An 18,456-nucleotide genomic window follows, 5' to 3' on the forward strand; every position below is an offset into this window, starting at 1 on the left:
ATTGATAATATAATTAATGTATACATTCAAACTGCAATAAACAACTTCATTTGTTTCATTTTCCTCATTTTAAGGAAAATGGTTTACCTATTTGTATTTGCATATTTGGGATATTTGTTCGATTTGTCGAGAGTATCGTAAGCTCATTCGATAGTTTTTTTAATGTTTAATAAGTTTGGGAGGTATTCATACTTCCTTTTCTAAGATAGCGTTTTACTCACGTGTTCGTCAAATCCTAGAAGGTCCCTATTCTTATCACAATTTTCGCAGCCATGTTTTTGAATATTCCACCTTTCAAAGCTATAGCGAAATCGATTTGATTTTCTGATGGCAAGAGATTTTCGAAAGACCGATCACAAAATTCTGATTCTTGAGTTTATCGGTTAACGATTTGCTCTGAAAAAATAGTGTTGTTACTAATTGGAATCTTTGGCAATGGTTTGTTAAACGAAGGAAGTATTACCTATGGTTTCGAACATAAGATGCACACGTATATGTTGCCTACTTTTCCTTGAACATTTGTGTGTACTTTGAAAAGTTATAATACAAATAAAACGTTGACACTTGAGTACAATTTTAGTAATTAGCAGTGTGAACTATCACTTAGTGCTCTAGTAAAGCTGTTAGGTATTACACTTCTAAAGTAAACATGTATTAAAATATAGGACGCTACGCTAGGACATAATGGGATAAGACGAGTGACAAAACAGTTCTCCCAGACTTGTCGATTCATTCAGTTACACTTGCTTAGATAGTGCAAATTTCATTCAAAACCAGTAAAATTCATACAATTGCAACATAAAACCATTTTGAATGCAATATTCTATCAAGTATAGAGATTTCATCATGTATGATAAATTTTCATATGCTCAGTTAATTTATAACCTGTTTACTAGGGCTTGTATCATCGTAAACATTTGAAAATGGATTAATCTTCATGATTTTTAATGCGGACACTTTGCCACTTGATTGTAAATCAACCAAGTCATCGCCAATCGTATCATCTCCGTTGAGTAGTGGAACAAAATGATAGTGTTATTAGTTGGTGACAAAAACAGTCAAGAAGCTACTTTCGATTGATGTTTGTTTTACGTTCTGGTGGATCGTCCCCGGAATGAAGAAGGTGACTATTGTGACTTCGTGTTCGTCGGATATAACCAAATCGAAGTTTACAATAGCTTCTCACTCGAAACAACCGGTTCGAAACATTTTGTTAGTGAACTGTCTCGGTAGCCCTTCCGTAAATAAAATACCTTATGATAAAAAAAGAACCGGAATTTTCATTTTAAAATTCCCGCGCTTGTCCAATCGGTAAACTTTTATTCTCTTAATGTTGGCAACACTTTTATACACAGTCTGTCAAATTTTGACGCATATCGTACGATTAGTTTTTGCTTGGCGTCTATACAAAGAAGTTGAAAAATTTTCGTGTGGCGATTTTTATAATGGATGAAAATTTAGAACAACGTGCGTGCATCAAATTTTGTGTTGCAAATGAATTTAAGAGTTCCGAAACGTTGAAAATGTTAGAAAAGGCCTTTGGTGAATCGTGTCTAGGAAAAACACAGGCATACGAGTGGTATAAACGCTTCAAAGGTGGTCGTACAAGCTTGGATCATGATGAGATCCATGACCGCCCAACAACATCTATTACTGAAGAAAACATTGAATCGGCGAAGCAAATCGTGTTGCAAAATCGTTCTGTACCGAATAGAGAGATTGCTGTGTTGTTGGGCATCTCTTATGGATCAGCCGAACACATTTTAACTGATGTTTTGGGTTTGAAACGCGTCGCTTTTCGGCTGGTGCCAAAAAAGCTGAATGCGCCGGCTCACACAGCGTTGGTTGTGTCGCAGTTTTTGGCCAAAAACTCAACCAATATCATCAACCAAGCACCGTACTCTCCAGATATGGCCCCGTGTGACTTTTTCCTCTTCCCCAGACTCAAATAGCCATTGCGAGGAACGCGTTTTGAGAACATAGAGACTATAAAAGAGAATTCGCTGCGTGAACTAAAGGCCATACCTTCGGCGGCCTATAAAACTTGTATGAAAAATTGGATCAAGCGTTGGCATGCATGTATTGCCGCGGGAGGAGAGTACTTTGAAGGCGATAATAAAGAATTATTAGGTATTACTAGGTTCTCATTGATACCAAACATGTTTCCGTTGGCATGGAGTAAAAATTATGTTGTTAAATTTAGTGCAAGAGGTATTCTCAAAAACTTAGCCCCATAGCAAATTAGGACGTATTCACATCGAAAAAAAGGCAAAAAATCCTATAGCTATTTCATGATATCGTGCGAAAAAAAATTGTGATTCCGAAAAGAGCTTACGTGGTTTCCAAAAATAACAAAAATTTCTTACATGGTTTTCTTCTCATTGTGATATGAACGAACAATCATGAATATTGGTTATAACGTTATAACACTATGAATCCATTAATCATGTTTTCTTCAAATGTCATTGTCGTGTGTATTGATTGTAGCCAATTGAACAACTGAATGCAAAAGCTAGATAAGTGCAACTTAGTTGGGTAAACCCGTTTAAGTATTTTCGAATACAAAAACCGAATAAAAACATTGAGAGGAAAAACCGGACATGGATTTTGCAATGAAAGAATCGTTTAAAAACATCTTTTTTGTAAGAACCGGACAGAAAAAAAAACTGATTGCATAAACCGGACAAAAACTTAGTCGGTTCTTTCAAAACAAGTGTATTTATCCGGTTTTTTCATCCAAAGTTTTTACCGACTGCCGCTGTGGACGAGGCATGGTTTACTTGTTTGTTACGGTAATCCTGATCTATGCTGCGTTCCCACAGCGGCAGTTGGCAACCACTTTGAATGCAAAAACCGGATAAATACATTTGTTTTGGAAGAACCGGTTAAGTTTTTGTTCGGTTCTTGCAAAAAAAAAACGATGTTTTTAAACGATTCTTACATTGTAAAATCCATGTCCAGTTTTTAGTCTCAATGTTTTCATCCGATATTTGCATTCAAAAATACTTAAACGAGGTTTCCAAATTAAGTTGCACTTATCCGACTTTTGCTTTCAGTCGTTCAATTGGCATTCGAGTTTTTACCTTTTGTTATAAATATTAAAAAGGTATAGAATTCGCTCAATTTTTAAGAATCATTTCCGTAGGGCCGAGTGTTTCAATCGATTCAGCACGATAAACTGAGCTAATGTATGTGTGTGCAAAACAGAGAGGTGTGTTTCTCAGAGATGGCTGGAGCGATTTTATCCAAACTATTGGCAAATAAAAGCTCTTTCTGGAAGTATGCACACTGTTGTTTTTACTTTCCGAGTTATAGTAAAGACTTTTATGCCAAAATTAGCAGTTTTTGACAATATATGTCACAATTTACATTGAAAAGTGAATATGGTTTCAAATTTGACGCTTGGCATCAAAATTAGACACATCTTTCAATTCAATCTTTTCTGAATGATTGAAAGATTGAATACAGTACTCTTCAGCTTCGTATTTTGGCTAGATTTGTTTTTAGCACGGTTCCTTTTTGACAACATAACTGTTCGACTGTGACGGTGTTAGACCTTATATATGAAATTCGAATTCAAAGTAATAACCTATACATTTTTATAACTAATTCGATTGTAACCTCCCTCAACTACAACCAGCGAAAAGATGAAATTTTCATATCATTCAAATATATTCGAGAAAACGTGCACATTTATTGAAGTTGCCTTTTTTTATTTAAAAAAAAATGTTTTAGATTGAATATGGAAAAAAAATGAAATGCAATTTTCATCCCATGTAACAATTTTCTTCAATTTCATGAGATTCCAAATTCTCATATACATTTCTTTATTTTAGCACTTATTCCTTTTCATTAACTATTGAAATAATGTACATTGTACTCTCATATCGATCGATAATTGAACAGAAATTACAAAAAATATAATAACATACTGTTTACTTACGATGCGTTTAAGTCATTTGACGCAAAATCCTTGATGTGCAGAGAATTCAACAGAAACGCTTCAGATATATCCGGTAAGATTTCATTCAATTACCCAATACAAAAAGTCTGCACTGTCTGATCACCTAGAACTCTTCTAGAACATCTACAGATGAATCCAATTTCTCTGTTCAGTAACCACCTAGTAGTAACTTCGCCTCCTGCTTATCACAGTACAGACATTGGCGCACCTATTCATTTCAGAGTAAAATAAACTCAATTGACTTACAATAAATCCTATCACAGACACAAAAGCACAAGGAAGAAATAAAATATTGCGTCTTCCGTTCAAATTCAAAACAAAACTCGACCGAACCGTTTCGAAGTCAAATGTCAACTGATACATCGGATGCAGGCTGGCGGACACAAAATAATCGCGATCACTGCGATTGACCGGAGCGTGTGGCGCACTGCAATCAAATCAGCAACCGGGAGAGAACAAACAGACAAACTTAAAAAGACATCCAGCGGTGTTCAGCGGCGCTAACGAAACGACTCGACTAACCGGCAGAAAGACGGACGCGAGAAGATCACATCACAGCTGATGACCGATCGTATTAACAATCAAATTTTTCTCCGTGGTACAGCAGCATCGCAGATCCGACGGTACGCTACCATTACCAGTGTGGTTCGATTTAATTTGATTTGCATGTGCTTTCCCGCCAACGACGCATCAGCGCTTGTTCTAAGATCAAAAACTAGCAATAATGGGGAAACGGCGATTTTTTTCAGTATGCTTATACTTGACATGAAACAAAAAAATATGCATAAATGAAAAATAGATTTCAACGAAAGTCCCATGAGCGCTGCCTATAGCGAATACATATCATCAATACAATCCCAAAGCGCGCGTTGTCGCGTAAATTTGAATCTAAAGCACAGCATAGTATGAAATATTTCATTCAGCGGAGCGCGCTTTTCAAATGAAATATTTCACAACTTGAATCGTTAGTCTAGTTAAAATAAGCAAGTTTGTTGAAATTATTATGTGTCCGGTTATAAATAGAAATTTATATTCATTTTCTTAAGAGTTTTCGAGACAAAATGAAAACTGGAAATATTATCCCCAAGAATGTTGCTTTATCCCTTAAACGTTCGATGATCATTTTCATCGAAATTCTTATAAAACAAATAAAATTGCAGTGACAATTTAAAACGCATTCAACGAGTCATTCGTAAACCATACAGCAAAAACTTTTGAAATTTACATGTGACGCAAATCTACCGACACGTAGAAAAATTGAGCTTGTTTTAAATAACAAAACAGTCAGTAGATTTTGAAATTTGTCTTATGGTTATTTCAAGGGAAACTTGTATTACTAATGAACCAGATCAACTTTTTAATCCGCGAATAAACAGAAAAGTTTTTGTGTTTTATAGGTGAAATTTATCTGCATTATCTTTTTGATTTTGCTATTCTCAACAATTAAAGCGTTGATATATCATTAAAAACCGCACAACATTACGTAACACACGGCATCTCTAAAAAAATATATTTTTGTTACTAATATATACATATATATATATATATATATATATATATATATATATATATATATATATATATATATATATATATATATATATATATATATATATATATATATATATATATATATATATATATATATATATATATATATATATATATATATATATATATAATTTTTGTGCGCTGACGAGTCGAAGACAAAACATAAAGTATTTAAAAAAAGTTTTGTGTCCTAATGCACAAAAATCTGTTGACCCCTAAATCGGCCGAAGCACGTTTACGTTCGGCACGTCAAGCCATTGCACTAATACAGTGTTCGGATAGTAGCAAAAACTTTTTGCGTTCTTAGTGGTTTATGCTGAGCTGCTGTGTGCCACAACGGTTCAACATAAACTGTAAGACACTGACGAGTCGAAAAATGAACAAAGTTTAACGGTTTTTTATAGCGTTTTTGTAATATGTTCGAATAGTTAAACTAGCGAAAATATGGTGAAATCTTTTCATTCATAGTACGATTCATTTAACTGTTGGTTTCTGAATAACCTTATTCTCATCTTTTCCTTGTTCAGTTCGTTCTATATTCTATATATAATTATCATTCCGCATTAGAAATACAGTCTGATAAGTAAAAGCGTGTCAATCATAGCTTGCGATCGGTCGACTTAACAGTTCGGCTGAAAAGTTCGTATCGTTTAATAGAAACACACATTTTTTTGCCAAAATTCGTTTTTATTATCCAACATAATTGCCATCAGAGGCGATACAGCGATTATAGCGATCTTCAAACTTTTCGATGCCATTTTTGTAGTACGATTTGTCCTTTGCCTCAAAATAGGCCTCAGTTTCAGCGATTAACTCTTCATTGCTTCTAAATTTTTTACCAACGAGCATTCTCTTGAAGTCTGAGAACAGGAAAAAGTCACTGGGGGCCAAATCTGGAGAAAACGGTTGATGAGGGAGCAATTCGAAGCCCAATTCGTTCAATTTCAGCATGGTTTTCACCGGCTTGTGACACGGTGCATTGTCTTGATGAAACAAAACTTTTTTCTTCTTCAAATGAGGCCGTTTTTTTAAATTTCGTCCTTCAAACGCTCTAATAACGCTATATAATAGTCACTGTGGCTTTTCCCTTTTCAAGGTAGTCGATGAAAATTATACCATGCGAATCCCAAAATACAGACGCCATAACCTTACCGGCCGATTGTTGAGTCTTTCCACGCTTTGGGTTCGGTTCATCGCGTGCAGTCCACTCAGCTGACTGTCGATTTGTCATCATTGAGGATAAATAACAGAAATATCAATTTGATTTATTTTATATTTTATTCACTTAATGCTTAATTTTTGCATTCGTGTTAATATATACTTTTTTTTAGAAAAATAAGGAAAATAATTACAAACTAAAAAAAGCTTAACACAATGTTTACATAACCTTAATTATTTATTCTCTCTTATGCCATAATACGCCCTAATTTTTTTCTGTCTACCTAACTAAATTTATATTTTCAGCAATCAATCAATCATTAGTTTTCCTTCCATTTTTCTTTTAAGTAGTAACTTAAAAATTGAGAACTATCATTAATAAACTTGACAATAATATAATTACATGCATTTTCTTATAGAGAACATAAATCAATATTACCACATTTTTCTCATTTTCATGTACTTAATAACTTTTTTTTTCCTTGATGCACTATGCGTATTTCATCCGTGTATTGTTGTACAGCGCGGTAATCTCAGCAGTTTATATTTATAAACGGGTCATAACGGGTCTGATTTGTTATAGTTACGCATTCCTAATCACCGATCTTATACTGCCCTAACTTCACTTCACTATACTCGCAAAGTGTTTCACTATACTCGTAACTTTACATTCATTCAGCTGCATCAGCATAACCAAACTTTGAAAGTAAAGATCTGAATCTTGAATCCAAAACTATTAGGTGGAAACTCAAGACAGCCTTAGACGTAGTTGGCTTTTACTGTGTTGGTAATTTTCCAGGATTAGTTGAATTAGACAAACTAATCTTGTTTTTTTTTCTTATTAAATTTATTTGTGTTTTGCTATAGCTTCTCGAACAAGCTCGTACAATTTAACTCTTTCTTTTTTCTGTGCTACGGTTAAGCTTTCTATCTCCTTCCTGCATGTAGCTCTTCACGACTACATTATGGTTTGTTTCATTAAACACATTAAAACATTCTCGAATATTACGTGAAGATTACTTGTCTGTTTGCTACACACACAACAATGACACCGTATGTATACTTTTATATTTCTCTCTTTCTCTCAGAGACCGATACCTACCATCCAGCTTTTAACCAAAATTTGACCATTACTGCATGCGTGTGTGTGTATTTTTTCTCTAACCGGGAATATTTCTTTGAAGGGTTAAGCGCATTAAACTCTGTTCATTTTTTCGACTGCTGAATAAGATATTCTGCTGATGATTTTACAGGATAGATTTTATGCTGCATGGTGTAGTCGATAAAGTTATGTATCTTCCTCTGGTTTTATTTTGTTTAATAATAATTCTCGTTGTATATCTCTAGCTTTTACTGCATTTTTATCAGTTTTAAAGTGTTCTAACTTTTTCATTTGTTTGAATACATTTTTATCTTTGCGTAGATAATTATTCTTCATATTTTAGTATTTATTATCATACTCTTCTGTGTTATAATTAATATTTATAATAAATTACAAGTGTAGCATGAGATAGACTTCATACTGAATGCATCTTGTGTCTTGTGTTTGTATATTTACGATCTTTGTCAAAGTGACGCTGACGTTTGACGTACGTACCATTTCTCTCTAGTCTTCGTCACTAAGTGCCTCATACTGAGCGGATAGTAGGGGTTTTGGTTCAATGGATGCGGATGATGATGAATGACGGTCGTCATTCATTCCTCCCATGCCACCACTGTTAGATTGAGACATCATACCACCACTACCACCTCCAAGGGTTGGTACAATCAGTGTTGTTTTTGGTGGCGGAACCGGAGGACCTAAACCACCAACAACGGGGCCACCGGAAACAGTTAACGCACTATATGGATAGTACGCAAAAGAGGAAGGATGCGGGCCTTGTTGGCTACTTATGTAAGGAGAAGAGTGAATGGAGTTGTGCATTACTCCTTGTGGTTGTGAATGCGGTGGCAGTTGTTGAGAAGGCGGCCGATGCGGATTATTACCGGATGTTGGTCGACCAGTTTCTTCGTCAATTATCATATCTACTGGAGTTGAGCTACGATCGTGATCCTTGTTGTGATGGGCCGGCGGAGGTCCGTGTTGTGCCGGCGATGGATTCCTAGACGATTGTAGGTCTCTTCCATCATCACCGCGCTTGTCATCTTCGGTTCGCATCGCTTCAACTATTCGATTCTTCACATAGCAATCTAGAGCAAAATCTTGTGGACCCCGACTGAGTGGAGCACCTGGATGAAAAAAGTGTGTGTCAGGCGAGACGGACTCGTGAAATTTATTCCGCGGACCCGGTGACTGAGCCATTCGAATAATATGGCGATCATCGGGTGTCGATCTGCCCGGTCCTTTATTCGAAGACTGCTGCTGAGAATGTATATACTGGTGGCCGGGAGGTCCTTGCTGTGATTGTTGCACTTGCATCTGCACTTGCTGCTGTTGTTGTTGTTGTTGTTGCTGTTGCTGTTGCTGCTGAGAAGAAGGAGGCTGACCATGAGCTAGTTGATCCTTCTTTCCTGGTGGCAACCGACGATACTTCCACGCATCTGAAGCAGCCATCATAGACGGATCGAGTGGCATGGAAATCATCGAAGGACGCATCTGCAGGAACGGATTTGGGTTCGGAGAATAATCCTTGGCAATGATACTTTCCGCCAGTTCACCAATGGTGATATTTTTCGTTCGGACGGGTTCGGAATCCACATCGATGTTTATCACATTGGGTGAGTGAGACTTTCCATTGTTTTCGCTTATTGATGATGGCCGATGATCTCGTGGTGGGAACTAGACAGAAGAACAAAAAAACAAATTATTGATTAAAATATTGAGTAACATAATACCGGTTGTAAGATTCAATTGAAGAATAATATCAAAATTGAACGTGATACAAAACCAATTTTCAGCACTTGATGCAGACAGTTAGTTCTAAAATTGATTTTTATATCAGGTTAAATTATTATTCAAATCAGACAGACAGACTTGTCTACTACTTTTAAAATTAGTCCTAACGTAAATAGGTATCAGGTATTTTTTCATTTATATCGTTTATTAGTTCCGCGCTTAACTGCAGAGGGTCGTTCACCGGGGGAGGCTATTTGTTTTGGTAAATTAGCACGAATTATACTCACATATGGAGGACGGTGCATGTCACGGTTGGGCGGCATCGGAGGTTCAGAAGCTGTTTGATTGATTTGATGGGTAATAATCGCATCGATCAGATTAGCTGCAGTAAGCGAGCCGTCCGAAGATTGGCGCATTCCGAGTGATTCCAAAGGCCTAGAATGTAGAATTAATGGAATTATGAAAAATCAACCCTTATATTACTGAATCAAGACATCGAATTACCGCTCTATCCTTTCATTGATCATATCGTAGTGTTTTCTACGACGCTCCTCTTCCTCCTGATGAGCCATCCGTTCCCGTTGCTGTCTATCACGCTGTTCTCGCTGTTCTCTTTCACGTTCGCGCTCTCGTTCGCGTTCCCTTTCTCGTTCCCTCTCACGATCTCGCTCGCGTTCTCTTTCGACTAACGTGCGTTCTCGTTCGAGTCTTTCGCGGTAGTTCATCTCACGTTCCATCTGCTGCTCCCTGTAGGCCACAACTGATGGATGCTGTAACGATGGATGAAGTTGTGACTGCTGACGGCGTTGTAGATCCATCTGTGCAAAATAAACGGACTTGTTAGAACAAACCGAAACAACATTATTTAGAAAACCAAGAACGAAACTTACCTGTTGTTGTCTCTGGAGATGCTGTTGCTGCTGCTGGTGCTGATGCTGGGCTGCAGCAGCTGCCGCGTGTTGCTGCTGGGCTGCAACAACCGCCGCTGCTGCTGCATGCTGTTGTTGGGCGGCCACAGCAACAGCAGCCGCATGTTGCTGTTGCTGTTGATGTTGAGCTGCGGCGGCAGCTGCTTGTTGTTGCTGCTGTTGTTGTTGCTGTTGTTGTTGCTGTTGTTGCTGATGATGAATCTGAATCATTGTCGCTGGATGATATCTAATATCGTGATGCGTGGGTGGCGGTGGTGGAGCCTGTTGTTCGATAATTGATTGCCGTTTGTCGTCTTTGTGCGGCACAGTCATCGGTTGCTGTTGTACCGCTAGATCAACCAGCGATGTAAATGCGTCGTGACCTAGGTGTGTGATGAAATATTGTAATCGAATAATTCCGATAACTGCGGAAAACAAATCAATTACCTTGCATGTAATGATGTGGTGGAGGTACCAGGTGTAAACGATTCGGTGCCGGACTCGGTGGTTTCGATCCAGGTCCTCCACTGGTACTTCCGCTATTACCACCCGTATTGTGTCGTTGGATTACACCTTGGCGCTGCGGTGGAGGCGGTGTCCTATGTGGACTAGGAGTACTGAAAACAGGTGACACCCTGAAAATTTGGATTTTAAAACGATATAAATTAAAACAGTCAGATCTAAAAATATGCTACATACCTATTGACGTGATCGGCAGGAGATGCTCGGCTCAGATATTCCGGCCTGGAGCTACGCTCTCGTTCGGCAACGGCATACAACAAGGCGGCCTGGGAGTTCATGTTCGGAACGCTTCGAGGAGAAGGAGATTCTTTTTCCGGGCGATTTCCGGCGTTGACGGTGTTCCGTCCTTGAGACTGACCGTGCATCTGCTGTGAGGTTATATAATCGTTCATTATGATTTGTCGGGAGCTTAGTTGTTGTGGTTCGAGGGTAAATGCTGGTGCTGTTCTGGTATACGTGAACTGTGGTGCCTGAGGACTTCCTTGTGTTGGAGGCTGGGATACCTGTGCCGGACTTTGCCGGTTATTGTAGGATTTGTACTCGTAGGCTGCACGCTTATCTGGCAGTGCGTGAGCAGAAGCATGGAGTGGCGTTCCTTGGGTAATAGAACCGTGCTTATCGTTAGACGATGGAGGCGTTTGTCGAAGCATGTTGTCATAACGTGGACTCAGTGTCGTTTGACCTTGCACGATTATTTGTTGACCAGCAGCGTTTACCGATGTGCCGTGGGTAATCGAACCTTTGGGTCCCAGTGACTGTGGCGGTGGCTGCTGCATGGTCGATTGCACTTGATGTTGCATTTTGGGGCTTAATTTAGGAACATTTTGCTTCTTAGGAGGCGGAGTCAGAGAAATTGTTTGCTGAGATATCTGACCGCGACCAATGACAGAAGATGACTGATTTGAAGGGCCTCCCTGGCTTAGAGAAATCGGTGGTCCTCCCGGTACAGTTGTAATATATCCAGATGGTGATTTTGTAGGACGACCCATCGAATCACTATGATAACCCAACCCGTACGGTCCACCATGCGTTGGAATGTTTTGTGGTTGCTGTTGATGACTTGGCGGCGGAAAATTTTCCGTACGATACACAGTTACCGTGTTAGCACTGGAAGAGTGTGGGGGAAGTGGAGCTTGCTGTGAAGATGTACTCGACATTTTGCTGTTATGTGCAGGAGGAGGGAAATTATCACGCTGTTTCTTGATACTCAAGTCAAGTGTCTGAGGTTCCTCGCGAAGATAAACCACGGAAATATCCTTATCGTGACCACTCGAAGTAACCGATTGCTGTGGAGGTTGCTGGGACAAATGGCCAGACTGTGATTGCGATTGTGGCGGTTGCTGCTGCAATGGAGGCGGAATTGACTGCGTTTGCGTCATTGGCTGCGTCGGCTGCTGCGGAACGGGGGTAATGGTGGCTTGGATCTGGGAGCTTATTGGATGTGAATGATGGGATATAATTTGAGGCTGAACGTGCCCATGTGAATTCACTACAGATAACGTAGCCATTCCCTCCGATGGTGGTCGTTGCATTGGGGGACCCTTGGACAAATCTCGATAATCTCGTGACGAGAACGACAGTTCATTTATAGATTTCATTGGGGGTGGCTTTCCAGAGCTGGGCATTGTATTGGATTTCAGAGATCGTTCAATCACATTCAGCACAACATCTCGCACATTTTGAGGTGAGCTGACATCGTTACCACGAGGACCATTCTGTATCGAGCTGTGGTGCACAGAAATAACGGGATTCACACCACCTATTGGAGGGTAATGTACCTTAGGACTTTGACGATTTGCCGGAGAGGTCTCGTTTTCCTCATCCGCCGTTTCGGTAGCTGAGCTATCATACTCTTCCGTTAGTCTCTGCTTTCGAGGTGGCTGTCCCGGTGGTAATAACCTGTCATCTTCAAAATTCTTTGTTAATGGAGGCGGCGCTAACGTTTCGGGAACGCTAGTAATTTCTTCTTTCGTAACATTCAGTGGAACCGAGTTGTTCGGGCTCTCGGCGGATGCCGTTGTATCGCTACTTCCATCTCGATCATCCGAAGATGAAGTACTCATATCAGACTCATCACCATCGGTCATTGCCGGTCGACGATCTTCACCCGGATGTTGCTTGTAATATTCCGTTACAGCCAGATCGAAACCGCATTTCTTTTTGTAATGGAAATAGAAACTTTTCAAAGCGACAGATGTCTTGCCTAAGGACTCAGCAAGCTGATTCCATTTGGGACCAACTTCTTGTAACAGTTTCTTCATTCGTGCCACTTCTTCGTCTGTGAGGTTTGTTCCCAGCAGGTGGGGGCCCATTTTTCGACGAATACGAGTCAAACAGGCCGAACAGCATTTTGTCACATTTGAAGGAATCTGCAGCTCTTGGATAATCGGATCGCGAATCTCCGGTGAAAGTTCAAAGAGACGCGGCGGTAGATTTCGGAATCGTTTCACCCTATCTTTTGGATTCGGACACGTCGGCAAGGGGCAGTTCGTGTATCTAGAATGGACGGATTGATCGTTCAGTATCAAACCCTGCGGTGTAGCGGTAGGTGAATAGTATTGCGAATCGTACCTCGATTTTACCGACTTGCATTGACACGTGTTGCAAACGCGCGCCCCCGGCGGTATCGCCTCTTCCGGTATGCCGTACTGCGCCCCCCGACCACGTTCCAGTGGCCGTGTACGGGGACACATCTCGGCCTTGCACACGAAACATGAGTGTAACGTGTTCCCCTTGTCTGGAAGTAAAAGTAAATTCTTGTTTAGTCATCTAATTTCTTGCCGTGTCAGACCGAAATCATTTGATTAGTAGTCTTATTTTGAATATAGTACAGTCATAAAAATATTCGCATAATACACAGAAAAATTTCCCCCAAATAGTTCAACACTCATGCTTTGGAATACTAATATATTTCGGTCTCGTCTCAGAGAATACAATAAAATAACTGCAATTTATGCAATATTTTTATTGTTACGGTCAAAAAACAGCAAACATTTCTTCGTTTGTTTCAGTGGTGTCTAGTCCTCATGTGAACCTCGTGCATTGCACAACCGGTCGAATCGAAGGAATGAACTGCGTCCCTAGCCCCATCCAAATTTAATTTTTTTTTGAATCTTTATTTAGTTGATAAAAGCAGGTTGGATCGCACCGAAATTGCATGTATTTACACGCATCTCATATGCATCAGACATAAAATTTCAAGTATCTGTTGTCGCTGTGTTAGTGTCTTTTCCGTGCACATGAGTTACTGCACAAATTCAAGAAGAGAAAGAATTACTCAGCTCAGCTCTGAGATTTGTTTGTTTTATAAAAAATCCCATCCGAAAGTATATCGTTATCTCATTGTATTGAAAAACACAAGCGAATCTCCATTCCTCAATCTTTAGTTTTCACTTAAACCGAATTTTGTCACGAGACGCCACTGGTTTGTTTTTATCATGCAAAGCGAAATACGTGCTCTAGAAGTTATTTACTATGAATTATTGTAATTCAACCAATTTATGTAGAAATTTCGATTTTTTCAAATGAGCAAATGCGATTTACAAAAGCCTGAGACCAACCAAATTCAATTTATGTTGATTTGAAGCACTGCAAAGTTGAAATCTTGCTAAAAGATTAAATGTATCTAGACGAAAATGATGTATTTGAAATACAATTCAGCAACGCTTGTAACTCAGTGTATGTTATGTTAAAACGTGAACGAGAAGCAATTGTATTCGCTTTGGTTTACAACGTCGTACACAGTGCCGAGTAGGACAACCTTAAATATAAAATCTGTATACGTGGTAGACGATGCCACAGAAGTGCGTGTACACGACCTTCCCACACACGTCAACGTTCATCACATTCGAGAAAATATGTCGTATGTTACGTATGCAACTACATAAGGCAATTCTATCTCATGTTATTTGCGATCAGGCGGAAGGCATCCTTGTGAATCGCTGGTTACCTACGAGAATCAGCTGATTACATGCAGTTTTATGAGCAATCTGCTAACTACGATAAACCGTGCATTCAAACAGCAAAACAAAAAAACATCTTCGACCAAAGACTAGGACAACCGTTCAACAACGGTAACTAGTAAACCCAGTATTTCTGGCTCAAAAACTTGCAACTGCTATCAATGTGCAAAAAGACACATCTACAGCAACGAGCACAAGGATAAGAACAACAATGGAAAACGAAAAGTAAATGGAAATCACCCACAATAATACTTTGGACAACCATAACAACAACAACGACGATGACGATAAAACCAATCGCGAACAAACAGCCCCTCAACCAATGGAAATGGAAGCTCCTCTCTTACAAGAGAAAGAATGACGCATTCCAATAAAAAAAAAAGATTTATTCAACAATAAAAAAATGCTCAATCGGTCACGTAAAGCTTGTACGCGACTATGCCGAATAAAAAAAAATACACCACAATAAATCTTTACTACAACGACGACATAAACCGGACCGGAGAAACGTTAGAAATGAACACAACTTCCAATGAGAGAGGCTTATGTGAATTCAAGTAAAATATTTAACAACGTTTGCATCTGGAATTTCGTCTTGGGCTGAAGTAAACATGATGACCTGGTCATCTCCGTTTACTTTCACTGATGAATGTTTGCTAGAAGAGCAAAGGGTATTGAAACATCGAATTTGCCCAATCAAAGTGCACCCGAGAGGTAGACTGACCTAGAATTTGCTGATAAATGTTTGTTTTATAGAAACAATTACATAAGACGATTGAAAATAAAGTTATTTTGCTCTTATAATAAGTAGGTAGTTTGGATTCAACACACAGCCGAGTCCGTTAAGCGGTATCGGAAAAAATAGTTCTAACTTTTCTGATCCATTAACCTTTGATACGGCTTATAATAAGGTCTCCAACCAATCAAATTACAATTTCTCCTATCATTTTTTTCAATATCACCATCAGTAATCTAATGCTATTATTGTCAATTGAATGTAAAACAGGTTAATTAATAAACACCGACTACCTCCACTTTCATTTCACAAATAACAATGAAAATTATAATTGCTCGCAGCTGGAAACGAATTCATTCAGCAGTTCGGAAGCCAGTCCTTTAATTTCATTATGGACCGACTAACGATCCACGGACTTTTGTGCATACGTATGTCCTGTACCTTTTGTTTTTATCCAACCGTTTTATCCATGTGTCTGTTGGTAATAATGTGGAAATGATATCACCCTTTGTCAGAACAAGCGACACTTTTGCAGAGTGGCTTGCGGAAGGCAATTTTCATCAATTATTCATAGTTTGATGATCACTGGAAATTATTGTAATTATATTTGAATAATGAATTAAATTTTCCATAGCGCAGTGTATGTTTTAGGAACCACCAAACCTCGTTTTACTCGTTGGAAAACAAAGCAATCTGTTAGATTCCAGACGAACGGATTTTGGCAAAACTATCCCTGAAAATGGAATCGCCGATATGGGTGCACTCATGCGGAAATAAATAATAAACGATAATCTCGAGGTTTATTGAATTATCATCATCATCATCTATGCGGTTCGAAAATCAGTGCAAACAAAAAGAGCAAACCCATGAAATACAACAGTGCATCGTATCCGTGCCGGTTTGGACCAGAAACGAGAATTCTGCTAACTAATGTAGATAGTGAATGCGCAACAATGCAATGCCCTCATCAACCATTGTTCGATATTGATGATAATGCAATTTTCGACTTCAAATCAGTCTCAGTTGTTTTCAATTTTGTTTATTGAGTGGATGGATCGAATCACCACCATCCCATCAACATCAATTGCCAGAACCATCGGTATCTAGTGCCCGCGACCATAGTTCATATACAGATTCCTGTGGCAGATGCACTCCATTTCATACTAAAATGTACGATTCAGCTATTTCGGCTATTTCGTCCGTACTTCACTCCAATAAGAAAGGTCTCGCTGAGACTAACCAACCAGCTAGACTAACGATTTAAGTTTATATATATGGTGCTTACAGAAGTTGTGCTCATCAAAAATGCGAATGAAATAATCACTTGAAGCCTTATTTCATTCTGTTGACTGTTGGATCTCTTATTACAGCTCCTAAAATGAAGTGAGCCTGCCGCGAAATTATCGTTCAGAAGAGGTCACGAATAAAAACAGACACAAAATCAATCTTATTCCTATCTTATTTTTATATTAATTTTTCATTTAAATTCGCGTATGTTGTTTTTTTGTGCAAATACACCTTGCTTTAGTATAATGCGTTTTTATAAAATTACTGCTACAGGAGAGGAAGGGATTTTGATCATTAATCACGCCATGCCATCGGAAATATGTTCAGTAAATAATCGATAAAATTTTCTGTAATCACTACACTCAAAACATAAATTTTCTAATGCAAAGGTATCAAAGATAGTAACAAAAATAAAATAAAACAAGACGCATGTTAGTTTTCTTCCGATAGATTTGAATTTCGGATTTCTTCCGATAGATGGCATTCCATAATTTTTATGCTGTTAGTAAAACGTAGGACCTATTTCATTTCGTTATATGGATTGTCGAAACACATCGAGTATATGCGCCATACATTGCTTCTCATGTTCAATCAAGTGAAAAGGTGTACGAGAAGAATGGTAAAGCATAAGACAGAGAAGTGTGATTTTGCTCCACGACAATGCACCACCATCGCACAAGCCAAAAGGCGTTCACGTACCACAAGGAAGTGTTTGACCATGCAGCTTACTCACCAGACCTAGCCCTATCCGACTACCATTATTTTGCCTCGTTGGGCCACGCATCACCACGAATGAATGTAAAAGATAAAACTTGATCACGGTTCGGCCATTTCTTCTTGATTACACTGCTACAGTGGCTACACAATTAGTTGCTAATTTGATTAACGAAGAGTATCATCGTTTTTCGCTAGGAATAGTTACACTGTTGCATAAAATTTCATGGCACTACAAAAAATTGCCATCCAGACCAAATACTGTTGTCAAGCTTTATCTGGACCTTCGCATTCGAGAAAAAATACTATCAATATTGCTAAACAGTGAAGTAGTTTTCTTAATCGGTTCTTTTCACACCATAAAATATAGTCCGAATAATTTTATTACAATGTATTCTTTTATTGAAAACGGCAAATCGACACTAAATAAATCAGTCATGTCTTCGAGTAGACTAAGTTGCTGATTCGCTTGGTGTCTTGTTCATCCCAGACGAGATGGCAATAATTTTTATCAATATTGCACTGATTCATCGCACATGACGTAAATTCCATTGTTCAATTTTTAGGACCAACAAATAGATTTCAAAAAAACTGATTACAGTATTTTCTTCTATTGAAAATAGAAAATCTACAGTTAAATAAATAATCAAGAAACAACCCGTTTTGTGTTTGCTATATTTTTGCTCGCGTTAGTGTGTAGTGATACTGATATTATAATAGAACTCTTTAACGTAACCATCATTAATAGTGAGCAGCATATCACTATGTAAAATAGCACTAATATTTTTTCTCTATGAACTTTCTATGAATTTTCTATT

General features: G+C 38.5%; 2 protein-coding genes across 8 annotated transcripts in view; both read right to left on the reverse strand.

Moving 5' to 3' along the window:
* The window catches only part of LOC131435310 (acidic phospholipase A2 PA4), a 42,665-nt gene extending 38,282 nt beyond the window's left edge, over nucleotides 1–4,383 (reverse strand). For 2 of the 5 annotated variants that reach the window (XM_058603026.1, XM_058603027.1), the window contains exon 1: nucleotides 3,944–4,375. The gene's annotated coding sequence lies outside the window, so the exon portion shown is untranslated. Of the gene's footprint in view, nucleotides 1–3,943 lie in introns of all 5 variants that reach the window. The other 3 variants (XM_058603024.1, XM_058603023.1, XM_058603025.1) reach the window with 3 other exon arrangements.
* Nucleotides 4,384–6,770: 2,387 nt separating this feature from the next.
* Nucleotides 6,771–18,456, reverse strand: part of LOC131437864 (uncharacterized) — a 120,419-nt gene continuing 108,733 nt past the window's right edge. For 2 of the 3 annotated variants that reach the window (XM_058607496.1, XM_058607495.1), the window contains exons 10-16: nucleotides 13,511–13,676; nucleotides 11,117–13,435; nucleotides 10,865–11,052; nucleotides 10,400–10,800; nucleotides 10,014–10,327; nucleotides 9,797–9,944; nucleotides 6,771–9,452 (exon numbers count right to left, since the gene is read on the reverse strand). In XM_058607496.1, the coding sequence (XP_058463479.1) occupies nucleotides 8,280–9,452; nucleotides 9,797–9,944; nucleotides 10,014–10,327; nucleotides 10,400–10,800; nucleotides 10,865–11,052; nucleotides 11,117–13,435; nucleotides 13,511–13,676 (4,709 nt within the window). In that variant the 3' untranslated portion in view covers nucleotides 6,771–8,279. Of the gene's footprint in view, nucleotides 9,453–9,796; nucleotides 9,945–10,013; nucleotides 10,328–10,399; nucleotides 10,801–10,864; nucleotides 11,053–11,116; nucleotides 13,677–18,456 lie in introns of all 3 variants that reach the window. The other variant, XM_058607494.1, reaches the window with a different exon arrangement.

The sequence above is a fragment of the Malaya genurostris genome, chromosome 3 (assembly GCF_030247185.1).
Source record: "Malaya genurostris strain Urasoe2022 chromosome 3, Malgen_1.1, whole genome shotgun sequence".
Classification (NCBI taxonomy): domain Eukaryota; kingdom Metazoa; phylum Arthropoda; class Insecta; order Diptera; family Culicidae; genus Malaya; species Malaya genurostris.